This window comes from Tamandua tetradactyla, chromosome 16 (assembly GCF_023851605.1).
Source record: "Tamandua tetradactyla isolate mTamTet1 chromosome 16, mTamTet1.pri, whole genome shotgun sequence".
Classification (NCBI taxonomy): Eukaryota; Metazoa; Chordata; class Mammalia; order Pilosa; family Myrmecophagidae; genus Tamandua; species Tamandua tetradactyla.
The window spans coordinates 7,612,653-7,627,164 of NC_135342.1; the positions used below are offsets into that span (position 1 = coordinate 7,612,653).

Consider the following 14,512-nt stretch of genomic DNA (forward strand, 5'->3'; position numbering starts at 1 on the left):
ACATGGTAGAAAATATGGAGTGTTAGGGGAGTGATAGTGTGAGGGTGTGGGATAGGGTGAAGTAAAGATGAAGACATAGGAAAAGGGCATATAGGAATCAGATGAGGGATCAGAGAGCCTGAAGACCTGAGGGGCATTGAGATCTCAGTGGCAGAGGGTGGACAGAGGGTAAAATGCAGTACCTCATTAAAGAGGAAGAGGGGTTAAAGTGAACCACTAGATTTAAGGGAACAATGAAGAAATGTGTGCAGGAAATTTAATGGCATGATGAATATTGGATTATGAGGATAAAATGGTAGTGGGGAACATGGGGATTAAGAGGATGGTGATGGTGGGAAGGTAATAGATGGAGGAATGTAAAAAAGGCAGGGTAAGTAAAAGTCATAAGGACTTTCACGTCTATCAGAGGTTAAAGAACATGTTGGGGAAACAGATAACAGGGGGTTATGCAGGTACTGGAAAAGATGGAGGGTGAGAAGGGAGATGAATTTTGAGGAATAAATGTGCCCAAGAAAGTAGGAAAGAAAAATGGGAGGAGGACAGTGAGGTGAGCTTGGGAGAAAGGTGGGAATGATTGGGATAGAGGGCACTGGAGTAAAAGGCAGGGGCTACAGGGTTAGAGCACCCTTCCCTGAAGGTCCAAATGAAATTCTGGAAATGCCTCATAAGGCCAGAATTTCTGAGACTGCCAGAATTGTCCCTCAGTAATTTTTATCCATGATTAAGAGCAGTGCTCAGGGATGTCAGAAATTAATTCCTAATCTTAAAATGATCCAAAGATTTATATAATGCATTTAAAATTCTAACTGGAGCTTAGTACAAAAAAAAGTCATGCAGTTTTGAATATATTCCTCCTTAACATTTACAGGTCTCTTGATCACCTAAACTTGTATTATATCTACTAGATATTTGTATGATAAAAATTGATAATTTTGATAAAAAATGTGTTTGCATTTAAAGAAAATATGTCTTTATTCTGACAAGACTTATTTTGACAGTAATCATGTTATGTAGGTTGTCAGCTTAGGGACAGTTTCCAAGATCGTTTTTGTAACATAAATATGTAAGGCATACATGATGTGTTTTATTAAGGAAACAGAGTTTAGTATTGTCCTAAATTAAAATGCCTGGTTGTTAAAGAATGAATGAGATGGAAACGTTATAAAGATAGCCACAGCACTTCTAGGTTGGAGGAAGGATGGTGACAACTTTGGATGTTTGCAGGAGAAGCCTTTCAAACTCACATAATTTGAATTGTGAATAAGAACATCCATCTGACGAACCTAGAGATTACTTCCAGGTAAAAACAACTAAAATTTGTTTATTGGAGTAAAATAGAATGTAAATCTAGCATATGTGAAATACACATTCCAGTTTTGGACAAGTAAAAGAAAAAAGTATTCTGTATATGAGGAAAGACAGCAGAAGCTTTCCAGTGAAAGCTTCTATATTAGGGTTCTCTAGAGAAACAGAATCAACAGGGAACACTCACAAATACAAAATTTATAAAAGTGTCTCACATGACTGTGGGAATGCAGAGTCCAAAATCCAAAGGGCAGGCTGTGAAGCCGAAGATTCTGATGGAAGGTCTGGAGAAACTCCACAGGAGAGGCTCACCATCTGAAGAAGGAAGGAAGCCTGTCTCTTCTGAATCCTCCTTAAAAAGCTTCCAGTGATTAGCTTAAGCATCACTCACTGCAAAAGACACTCCCCTTTGGCTGACCACAAATGGAATCAGCTGTGGATGCAGCTGACATGCTCATGATTCAATTCTATGAAACGACCTCATCAAAACAGATGAGCCAGCACTTGCCCAACCAAACAAACAGATACCACCACTTAGTCAAGTATACCCATGAATCTGACCATGACAGCTTCAGAGACTTTCCCTTGCAAATATACATTCTCAAATGACCAAGAGCAAAGAAAAGAGAAAACATTTCCAGAAACTCATTTTTTCTCCTTTGAAAAAATTGAGAATCTGTGATGAAAATGCCATTTCCATCTCCAAACATAATAAAAAAGAAAAGAAATAGTGCTTATAGGGTACATGATGAAGCAGTTGTCGTGTATTTCCTTTCGGAAATGTTGATAACATGCTAAGAAAAAAATTTCAAAAGAATATCAATGTTTATGTAGATATGAGCAAAGAAAAGTCAGCAAAAATGTCTGGGGCAGAAGACTTACATTCAGACACTAAGCCTTGTAAAAATGGGCCAGAAGAACTGCATAATGAAATTAGGGGGAAAGAATTTTTAAAGGCAAAGAAAGAATTATCTTCTGATGTACAAGAAGACCCATATGAAAGCACCGACTTGCCCCTGGTGGTATTACATGAACAGAATTCTCCACTCTCTGTGAACCTAGAAGATGAAATTACAGACCTACTAGTATCTTCTGATAAAAACAAATTTAAGTAAAAATGAAAAAAAAATTCATAGAACCAGGAATTTGAACACTGACTATACCTGAGAGACCTGAGAATGGGGGTACTTGTGTAACCTCAAAAAACAGAAATCATGGGTGAAATGAGTAGTACAGAAAATAGAGATGCACTTAAATAGATGACTTAGGATGGTTTAAAGGATTTAAATAACAGATGTGTCTCTATTAAATTTGTCCTGTTTTGGTAAAAGGTAATAAGTCATTGGAGAAAAACATGCAAGAGTTTCTAAACCTGAGAGGAACTGAGAATGCAGACAAGATGCTGTATACTGACAGATACATAGAGGAAAAATTGATAATCACCATCTAAAAAAGAAAGTACTCATTTAAATTACACACTGATAAGGGCATTGCTCAACCATTAAACAAGAATGCTATAGCACAAAGAAGCGATTTGATATTAATAATCTAAAAGGAGGTTTGAATGGAAATGTTTGTAAAAATGTTTGAGATATGGTGCTCAAAGTAGTCTCTATGTTGTCCTGAAATTCTCAGAAATCAGCAAAAAATTCATAGTACTTAGACTAAGACACAAACTCAGAAATTAATCAAGGTCATTGAAGAAGTGATTTTAAAGAAAATGTCTCTCCATGAGTTAAAGGTTGTGGATACTAAGTTCCTAGAAATTCCTGAAAGCTGAGTATAAATTGTTTGGAAAAAGCTCTACAAGAGCATGTCATGGGTAGAAGTAGAAGCTAAAGTGGAAACAAATTGCAGGCAGTGGAAACCAAGTGGACTGAAATCCTAACTAAGAGAATGGCCAATGTCAGGATGTACACATGGAGACAATGCCGTACAGCTAAAAGCAGCATTATTGAGAGATTTTGTGGAATAAATGTCACCAGTGCTGATGGGATAGCCTAGAAAGAGATTGCTAAGGCCAAAGTTGATATTCCCCCATCTTATGTTCAAAATAAATTTCATAAGCTGTGTTATCTTTGTTCTCTTTGGCAGAAAAAGGCTTTTCCAGATACTGTAGACTGCCTTTATGAGACTAGTCTGCATTTGCTTAAGAAAAAGTTAGTTAGAAAAGAAGTTGGAGAAAGAAGGCACTGAAACCGAGGCTCCTGCCCACCAAAGGAAGATTTCTTTTTTATTTTATGGTAAAGACTACAGTGAGGGAGAAGACAAAGATGAAAAAAGTTAAGGAGAGGGTATTATTTTCTTGTTCTGACTCCGTAGTTTGGTTGCAATTATATACATATACATGTGTCAGGAAAGCTACTTTCACTATTGATATTTATTAAATAATGTACAATGGCTACAGGAAATTTTGAAAAAGATAATTCATTTTGTGTGGAATTGAAACTTTATTAATGCATTCATATGAAAGTGTGTTTGAATGTGAAAAGAAAGAGAAGCCTATACAAAAACACCCTCAAGTTCTTCTAATTGCATCAGAGGTTAGTATTCAAATGTCCTACTATTGTCAAAATGGAAGTTGAAGGAAGAATATTAAAATATTACTCTTAAAAACAGTCCATAGTTGGCAAAAGATAAATTTTTTCCCTTACATCATTCTATTACTAGTTTCGTGTGTTAGTAGTTTATATTTTTCTAGTTCATAAAGATTATTTTTATGTATCAGTATATTTAATTGCCATCATCATCCACCATAGGGTTCACTATGTTAGAGTCTCATCTTTTACCCTCGAGCTTTCCTTTTAGTTCCACATTAGACTTTAAACTTCCCCTTTCAACCACACAGTCTTAATTCAGTACTGTTGATTATATTCAACATCATAATGTGTTACCATTACCTCTGTACATGTCCAAACACTTAAATTCAACCTATTAAACGTTCTGCATGTATTAAACATCTGCTCTCCAGTTTCAAAATAAGTTAATCTAGGACAAAACATTAAAATTCCTAAGTACATATGCACAGCACCATATGTTTTCAATCAGTCGCCCATCCTCTGAGACTATGTTAGATGTGACTGGGGTAAAACTGCTACTTTGCTCATATCAAGTGCTGGGTCAAGTGATCCATTTGGGTTCTGATCATGAGAAGACCATCCTTTCTTTTTGTATTTTGGCTGAATAGACCACGTAAATGCTTCTCATTAGGAAAATTCCAACAATGACTCAAAAACAACTTCCATAAACCAAAAATTGAACACTGCTTGTGAACCTCAGGCCCTGGTCTTCCACAATCACAGTTAGGATGGTCTGGATGGTCAAGGGCACAAAGGTGTTGATTCCAAACACCCACGTGTAGCACTCAATGTTGAAATTTGCAGCAATCTGAAATGCTGCTATGGTTATAAGAAATCTGTGAATATCAAACGATGTGCCTGGCACACCCAAGTATTAGTTATGTAATGCATGAGAAATAAAGAATCCACATCTGCTGCTGAGAAGATCCCCAATGCCAACTTTCCCAAAAGATTCCAGCTGACTGTCACATAGACTCCTGCAAAGGCTGTCAGGGCCCCTCCAAATGTTGAAAGGGCTTCCATGGCTGCATTATATATTATATTACAATGAGATGGTGGCTTGTAGTCCCACAGGATTTGAACATACTTCAAGAACTCGTTAAAACCTGCTATGGATAAAGCCAACCAGAGGGACCAGTAAAAAGATCCTTTGAGGGGTAGCACTCCCTGAAACCTTGGAACAACTATGTAAAAACTCCCAAAGCTACATGTATTAATTAGGGTTCTCCAGAGAAACAGAATCAACAGGGAACACCGGCATAAATAGAATTTATGAAAGTGTCTCATGTGGCTGTGGGAATGCAGATTCCAAAATCCACAGGGCAGGCTGTGAAGCCATAGATTCCAATGGAGGGTCTGGATGAACTCCACAGGAGAAGCTCACTGGCCAAAGCAGGAAGGAAGAGTCTGTCTGTTCTGAATTCTCCTTCAAAGGCTTCCAGTGATTAGATTGAGCATCACTCATTGCAGAAGACACTCCCCTTTGGCTGACCACAAATGGAATCAGCTGTGGATGCAGCTGGCATGATTATGATTTAATTCTATGAAATGTTCTCATTGCAACACACAGGCCAGCACTTAGCCAACCAGACAAACGGGTACCACCACCTGGCCAAGTTGACACATGAACCTGACCATGACACCATATTTTTTGGCTTTGGGCTGTTCAAGTGGCCATCATCCATAGGTCCTGAGATGTTGAAAGGCACTTGGCACACTGGTTGGTGATCCTGATGAGGCTCTTCTAATACAGCATATTTTCCTGATGACTTTTGAGTAATTTCTTCACTGGGTTTTGAATGAAAGAACATGCTCTTGTGCATTGGTAGAAAAAGGCAGAAAAGGAAGGTCACAGAATCAGCTGCCAAGAAAATGATGTTGAGGTAAAAGTATGTTAGGTTTGCCAGGGATACCAGGGGCTGGGGCAGCATGAAGGCCACTATGTAGGCCACCCACCCATGTCATTCTCCTACAGTAGCTGCTCACTTTCTGGTAATGTTCTGAGCTGACCGCTCTGTATATGTAGGCATAGTCAGTCACCTCGGTGGTGGAGACTAAGCCATAGGTAACCTCCAGCACCTGCATGGCTCTTGATCTTTGACCAAATATGAGCAGCACCCAGGTCACAATGAAGCTGATGCCCTGTAAAATGACAACTGGCTTGTAGCAGACATAATCAGTGAGGATGTGCACAAAGATTGGCAGTGCCAGGTAAGAGTATGTCTGAATAAGAAGGATGTATTTTGTGATTTCACTGAGGCTCATACTTTTGTTTAGTCCTAATAAATAAGGCACAACAACAGTTCTGATGGTTTCATCATGGAGAAAAATCCAAATAAACAGAGAATTACTATGGGTAAAACCCAGTAATGACTCGGTGATGTTTGGCCATCATCCATCTGGTTAAACTTATCTCAAGTCTATCTGTTATTTATTTATTTATTTTTATTTTTATTTTTATTTTTATTTTTTGCCTGGGCAGGCACCAGGAATTGAACCCAGGTATCCAGCATGGCAGATAAGAACTCTGTCTGCTGACCCACCATGGCCCACTGTCTATCTGTTTTCATTTCTTTCTGCACCAAGTATCACTGATATTTCTTTGCCCTCCAGGATCTACAATTTACATTTACTATTTTGGGAGGTAGGACAATTTACATTTGCTGTTTTTTTTTTTTTTTTTTTTTTTTTTTTTGCATGGGCAGGCACTGGGAATTGAACCTGGTTCTCTGGCATGGCAGGCAAGAACTCTGCCACTGAGCCACTATCCCTCAGCCCTACATTTACTTTTAAAATCTTTTATTGAAATTTTGATGAAAGAAGGGAGGAAAGTATAGTTTTACAGTAACTTCTAATCCTGTTTAACCGTGGCCCAAACCTCCAGAAAACGTTTAACTTTTAACATCATAAATCAAATGCTATATAACACCGCCCTTTTTTTTCTACTTCAAATTTGTACTGCCTCATGACATGGTGGAGAATATCCCTTGGGGATTTTGGAGAGCCTTGTTACCATCATTTTTTTCTGAGGGAATTGAATGTGTGCCCTGGAGATGGCAAAAACCCAGAGTTATGCTCCAATGCTTGGAGAGGGTAAAGCCAAGAAAAAGGTGGTCTCCACAAAGTTCCCCAAGATTGCATTTTGGAGAGAACAGGGCATCTGCATATACCCTTAGAAAGGGTGGGAGTGCCGTTTTCTAAAGCCATGAGGATAAATGACTCTCAGTCTGTGAAATCTAATGAAATTTACCCTATATGTTTTCAGAACTATTTGAGGCCTGTGACCCCTTGGTCCTTCCAATTTCTCCTCATGGAAATGGAAATGTATATTTTACAACTGTCCTCCTTTGTATGTTGACAGTAGAGAATGTGTTCTGAGTTTTACATGTCCACAGGCAGAGAATTTTGCCTTAGGACAGATCATGCCTTTGCTGACTTTGATGATATTTTGTAGTTTCTGACTTTATATTTGCAGTTTTACTGAAATGGTTTAAGACTTTCTTGTATTTTAATGAATGAATGTATTTTGTATATAGAAAGAACATCTCTTTTTTTGGGTCCAGAGGGTGGAATACACTGAATTGAAACCATTATGAACCCCCCAAAAGCCAGTTCTTTGAACTTCATTCAGTATTTATGGGTGGAAGATTTTTGTTGTTTCTATGGATATGTGACCCAGCCCACTGTGCATGGTAAGTTTGATTAGGTGACTTCCATGGAGATGTATGCCCACCCATTCAAGGTAGGGTTGCGTACTGGAGTCATTTAACAGGGAATCATTTTGGAAAATGTTTCAGTACTGATGGAACCCACACAGCTATAGAACTTTGGAGATACAAAAGGAAAAGTCCACCAGAGAAGCCTTGTGAAATGAGGAGAGAAAGTTAGCCAATGTCACCATGTAACTGCCTAACCGACACAGGTGTTCCAGATAGCATCAGCCTTTCTTGAATGAAGGTGACCTCTTGTTGGTGCCCTAATATAGACATTTCCACAGCCTTAGAACTGTAAACTTAGAACTTCATGGATTATTTTTGTGTGAGCCCTTCCATTTCTGATATATTTCCAGCATTTTAGCAAACTAAAACATTTATCAATATCATATAACATCACCAGGCAGTGTTAGATATATCTGCAATTTGCAGTTATTCTGATTTTATTGACAAATTTTAAGTCAATTACAAGCCACATACAGATCACAGGTTCTTTAGTCTTTTATTGCATATTTTAAATATTAAAAATTTCTCCAGCTTTCTGTCTGAGCAAGTCTCTCTTAATCACTCTTCTCTTTCACAACTTTCTGAGAGGACATGGCCCATTAATATCATTGATTCGAAATTTCATTTTCTTATTCCTAGTCTGCACTGAGCTCATGGGCATCCAGATAAAGCCCTTCATTTACCTCGATAGGATCTCATCTATATAGGAATCTGGAATATCAAAGCCTTCCCATGTGGATTTGCCACAAGATGAAATTTGTGAATAATGAGATCACTAATTTATACTGACAATCACATGGTGGGTTTGGATTTTAAGAAGCGAACCAAAAGTTTATCTACTTTCTTAACAGCTTGCAGAGATGTAATTCTGTAGCATAAAGCAACATTTAAAGATCTAAATTCGATCTTATAGTATATTCACAGAACTGTGCCACCATGAACAGAATCTGATTTGAGAATATTTTTGTCACTCCAAAAAGGGGCAAATTAACTCCTCCCTCCCTTCCACTATGTCGCTAGGCTAACACTAACTACATTCAGTTTATTTAGATTTTCCTCTTGTGGATTTTTAAAACTAGCAATGGAATCATGTCATTTCATTTCAGCATATTTGGGGTTTTGATGGATGATATTGACTTTAACGTTACCCTGGCAGGCCAAAGTGGAATTTGTACAATCACTAATATATCCTTTTGTACCTGAATTAGTGGCTCTGGACCAGCAGGAACAGAAACTAGTACAGAAATAGGAGAGAGTACTATAAGGTCTATATGACCATAGTCCCTGATGGCTGATGCCATTATTCATCAGACTGGGACTAAAACCTAAAAGGCAATGTTGAGGTCTATATTACCTGTTGGCATCATCCTGTTGCTTGGAACCCTGGTGATAATGGTCTCCATCAAGTGGAACCTGAGGTAAGTATTTGTTCCCAGTCCCTCAGACAGCTTAATAAATTAATCACTCATGGGGAAATTTTCTAGAAGGCAGACAGTCTAGAAATCAGTTGGGATAGAGTTGTTCATAGGATACTCTCTGGTTTACCATTCTTCTTGGAGAGGCATTGCCACGTTTTGTTCTGGACAAGCATTGCCATGTTTGTTTCAGGGATGTTTGTACAGAAAATAGAATTGGAAGACAGAGACACAGGCTCACTCTGTGACAGAGTACAGGCTAGTTTGCTTTCCTAAGCAAACCTAAGGCACATGTGCTAACAGGCCACTTGAGAAAACTGGAGTTTTCATAAGTTCAGATTTAGTCTACAGTGACTTGACCCAATGCAGGACCTATATCTATATGTAATTCTCTGTATCTTTATCAGTGGACATGGAGGGCAAGGGAAGTTAAACATATGCTAATTTCTTGCTGTTTGCTGTGCCATGACTAATAAAGACCCTTTTCTCTGACCCAGGAGCCTTCTCTCTCCGCTGGCACTGACAAACTCTTGTAGATGAACTTTTTTTGCTTTTAGATGATGTTTAATTGTATATTCTTTGAAATTCTTGGGCATAGCATTAGGCATGATTTGAAACAACATGATATTAATTTGTATTTGATATATCATTCCAACCAATAACTTTAAGACTTTGATTATGTTGAAGAGAAGAGAATTCTCATCCATTCATCAAATCTTGATGAGTGTAAAACATAGTTTGGAAAAGGGGCTTAGTAGAGGATTGCTCTAGAAAATGTAAAGAAAAATGTAAAATATTGGGGTAGGGGTCACTGGTATATAGGAGGATTGAATCAACAGAGATTGACATAGAATGGACAGAGGGAGATAAGCCAATAACCCTCATGACCAGAGCAACTCAGAAGGAACGTGGAAGAAAATCACTTACTATGAGAATATTACATCATTTGCCATAGGGTAAGTTTGCATCTCTCTCTGTATCTCTCTCTCTCTCCCTCTCTCTCTCTCTCTCTCTCTCTCTCTTTCTTTCTCTCATGCACACACACACAAACACACACACACACACATATACTCCACCTTAAAGTGTCTTTAGTAATGACACTTTTTTTACCAAAAAAGTAAAGAGTACTTTTTGGGACTTCATGAGTGAGCTAAGAACTATGTGTTTGTTGATGTGAAGCCAGGGCAGATTAGACTAGGAAGACTGAAATGAAGACTGGGGAAGGTCTAAAACTGTCGGTCCCTGTAATGCAGCAAAATATCCAGGGATGAAGTCATTTGTACTTGTGTTTTCATGAAGGTGCTGGAATTTATATAGAAGGATTATTTATAATAGCTCCAAACTGAAACTATCCACAAGTGCAGGGAATAGAATGATTAAATAAATTGTTAGAGTGTCACATAATGAAATCCTACACCAATGTCAATGAATGATCTATAAAACATGCATTCATAAAGATAAATTCAAAAACATCATATAGAATGAAAAAAGCCAAAGTGAGAATGGTCATTCTCTGTGATTCCATAAGTAAAAGGTGTAAATGCATGAGAGTGATCTGTCCCATTAGATGTCCTCACAGCAGTTTTCCTTTGGAGGACTAAGAGAGGCGACATGAATGGTCCTTCATCTGACAATATTCTGTTTTATGAACTAGGAGCTATTTCCAGTGTTGATTTTGTTTTGGTAAATTGCCTTGGGCTATGCATTAAGTTCTGTGCATTTAAATTAGAAATATTTTTAAAATCCTTCTCTCCAGATTTTAAAAGTCAGGGAAGAAAAGCAGGTTACTGTTGATACTTACCTCTGTAATCAAAATGGAACTTAAAGGTGTTAAAGAAATCGCATGCTAATTTATTTCTTTATTGCTTTTTTATTTATCTTTGAGAATGCATTTATTCTTAATAAAAGCCATCAGGAAGAGTTTATAGACAGGAAGAATTTCTCCTCCTCACAACTACAGCAGCACCAGAGACACATTTCTGCATTATAAGCTGCTGAAAGCATCTAAGATGATCAAGGGCCACATCAACAATTTCAATAAGATTCTGAATCCCTTTATTCTGTGAAATAAGAAAATGTGTATAAATACAATTATTAATTTCAAATCTCCTTTCTTTTTACAGTATTTGGAAATATTATATAGAACATATAAGACAATATCAAATTTAGTAAGACATCTTTAATCTCTTTTAAAGAATCCTATTTTAAAAAATGTTGATTTCTGATTCTTATTTTCCATTGCTATAATTCTATCCAAGCAACCCAGAAGAACCATTAGATTACATTTTTAAAAAATGTTGCAATTTCCAGTTTAAAAAAATTCTGAGATACAGAATATAAAAGGTCCAAATCAAAGAGTAAAAATTAGAATTTTTTTAAAACTTACAAATCACAGAAGTTAATAAAAATAATTACAAAATAGATGAACAATAAGGAAGAACACACAAGTTGATATATCTAACCCAAAAAACTATCAATTTCCACATTAAATATACTTAGAATATTTGTTCCATTTGGGTAGTATCATTGGCTGACTTTACTTAACGGCATTTTTCAACATAAATAGCAAACATTTGGAATAAAGTAGGATAATGAATTTTGCCTTATACATAATATTAAAAAATTAAACAAAAATCATGACAGTCTGAATGTCAGATAAAAAGGCATTAAATTTAAACTAACTTGTTACTGTAATTAGTATCATTACATTTAATATATAATACTTCCAAAACAATTGCTTGCTGGAACAAATTTTCTCACTGATTATGCACAAAGATACATACATACAAAATATACATATACATGTACATATCTATATAAACTCTCCCAAACATTTACACATTGACAAATGTAGGTGCATGTGAGTGTGTGTATATATATGCTTCTCTGTGTGTATGTGTGCATATATATATATTTATGCTTTCCTTTTGTGCACCTTGTTGTGTGGTCTGATATGGAAAATATTTCTATGTGTCTCATGTGAAAGAAAAAAATGTGTTTCTCTATTTTGGTACTATAATATCATTGAATATTCATTAGATTAGGTGAACTCTTCTTTTTCAATATGAATCATTACTTTTTCATATAATCATTGTAATGTAAATATACAGATAGCTTTAATGAAATCCTTTTTACACACAATAAATATTCATTTTGATCCTTTGAAAATTCCCAAGTCACAAATTCAACATAAAAGGAATTCATAGCATTACCCTGTCCAAGTGGCTATTCCCACACTGCTTCTAGTTTCATGAAGTTTTACATTTAATTCCTCACCATAGAGATTTGAGAGTACAACCTTAAATTCATTCTTCCTAATGTGCCCAGTTGACACCTTTACATTATACGGAAATATCTGCTTTCTAAAATCCCACCACGTTAATTCAATTTATCCTTGACATCATTTGTTTTTTTAACTCTCAACATTTACTGCTTACTTTTTAATCAATCAAAACATATTTTATGTTTTCCTTTACCCCACTGCAGTTAAATTTGGATATTTCAGCATGTTGATGACTTAAATATGGTAATACCACTCCATATAATTTTATTTCAGATGGCTACAATTTATCTAAGTATTCAAGGTATGAATTTCATGATTTTATCCTCAATGCTTATAAAGAACCTGAAGTTATTGTCCAGTTCTACTCCTGCTAACTCAATGTGATGTAAGAACATGTTTTTCTTCAGATTGCTGAATGACTCTCTCACGTGATCCTTCCTCAAGGAACTCTGTCAACAGCGCTGCTTAGTTAATTTCAGAAGAAGCTCAATATCAGATTGAAAGATGCACATACAAAGATTTCACCCATAATCTACAGAATGTTTTAGAACCTACTGACTCTTTTTTGTTCAGACTCTGAATAACTCCATTGCAAGTAGTATTAAAATTTCAATTCTATAAGTATTTACATAATAATATTTAACATTTCATTTACATCTTCTATTATTATTTATTGCTATATTTTAGAGGCAGAGGATTGCCCTGTATTGTACTGTGATGTTTTCATAATTCTGCTTCCAAGTCTGTGGGGATGGCTGAATGAATAAATAATCAATGCAAAAATATAGGCATTATGTATTAATGATAAGAGCAGGGGACTTCATATTCCTTACCCAGACAAAGCAGAGTCTGGAAACATTGGAGTCTCAGACCAGCAGAAGAAAGGGGCTGAGAATTGGGAAACACATAGCAAATAGTGCACCCATATTCACTAACAACCAGCTGAGATTAGCAAAAATAGAAAGACAGACTTGAAAGATGGAGGAGAGGGTGTAAAATGATACAAAGGTATCCAACAGTAAAATGATGATTTGCATACCTCTGGACTCAGGGGAGGACATGATGGAGAGGTTAGTCGTGTGAATGTATGGGACCCGCTGCTTGTGCCTGTGCAGGATGGAAACCATGGAACTGCTGATGCAGAGCATGAGCCCCAAACATACAGCATCAGGGAATGATAGCAACGCTGCAGAGATAAATACCTTGATTTTGTCATGAACTTTGGCAGAACAGTACCCAAAATCTTTTTTTTTCTTTTTGATGGTATCATTTCTCCAATTGCTGGTCACATACATAGGAATAATGATATTTACCAGCATGTAAATCCAGCACAGGGTTATGGAGAGGCTGATGAACTTGGGATCTTTCACTTTAACCTCTGTCCACCTGGAGTTCCTGGGGCTGATGGTCATCGCCTGGAAGATACTCAAGAGGTTGGTTCTGCCAATGGACACACCTCTGCCCACTCTGTGAACATAGAAAAGTTTGCATCCATAATCACTGGAGAATTGGTTCCACTCCAAAGAAACCATTGCCTGGGGGAATCCTCTGAACAACAGAACTAAGGAATTGGCTACCATCAGGTGCTTGAGAATGAAGTCTGTGTTCCTTAACCTGCACCTAGTGAAATGAAGGAAGAGATAATGAGAGAGAAGAGAGAAATTTCCAAGGACTCCAAATGTAGTCTGGAATAAGAAGACCATCCCTATTGCCAAATCTCTGGAGGACATTCTGCAATTTCACAGTGACTAATATTTAACTTCAGAGTCAGATGAGCCTGCAAGGAAATAGGAGGTGTATGCTATAATTAGTATGTCTCTTAAAATCCACTATTCTCTACTTACTTTAATTCTCCCTTAGAATATTTAAATTTACCCTTTGATTAAGAGGCTTTCAAGAGTTTCAAGGTATGATATTTAAAAGCAAATTTAAAGGTAGGTATCTGTGCTAAGAAGGTAACTTCTTTGTTCTTCACAAATCCACAGCCAGGCATTACTAGAAGTTTTGTTGGATAGATGAGGAAAATACATACAGAAAATTTAACTTATTAGTCAAAATTCCCATGCTGCTTAAACATAAAGTGTTGAATTGAACCTGGTTGTTTGTTGCAGAAACAGCACCTTTAAAGACCATTCTATAGAAACAAAGCTAGGTAGGTATGTTCTTCTGATAATGTAGGCCATATTTAGCTTTCATTTTATACCTTGTGAT

The 14,512-nt window shown here is 36.7% G+C and overlaps 1 protein-coding gene and 3 pseudogenes across 1 annotated transcript; 2 read left to right on the forward strand and 2 right to left on the reverse strand.

The window, feature by feature from the left end:
• Positions 1-418: 418 nt before the first annotated feature.
• LOC143658274 (transcription termination factor 1-like) lies at positions 419-2,564 on the forward strand (annotated as a pseudogene).
• A 53-nt stretch (positions 2,565-2,617) lies between these two features.
• On the forward strand, positions 2,618-3,592 carry LOC143658275 (transcription termination factor 1 pseudogene; annotated as a pseudogene).
• An 857-nt stretch (positions 3,593-4,449) lies between these two features.
• LOC143658276 (thiamine transporter 2 pseudogene) lies at positions 4,450-6,283 on the reverse strand (annotated as a pseudogene).
• A 6,884-nt stretch (positions 6,284-13,167) lies between these two features.
• Positions 13,168-14,031, reverse strand: LOC143660142 (vomeronasal type-1 receptor 4-like). The gene has a single exon (XM_077133559.1). The coding sequence runs from the start codon at positions 14,029-14,031 to the stop codon at positions 13,168-13,170; it is 864 nt and encodes a 287-aa protein (XP_076989674.1).
• Positions 14,032-14,512: the final 481 nt, after the last annotated feature.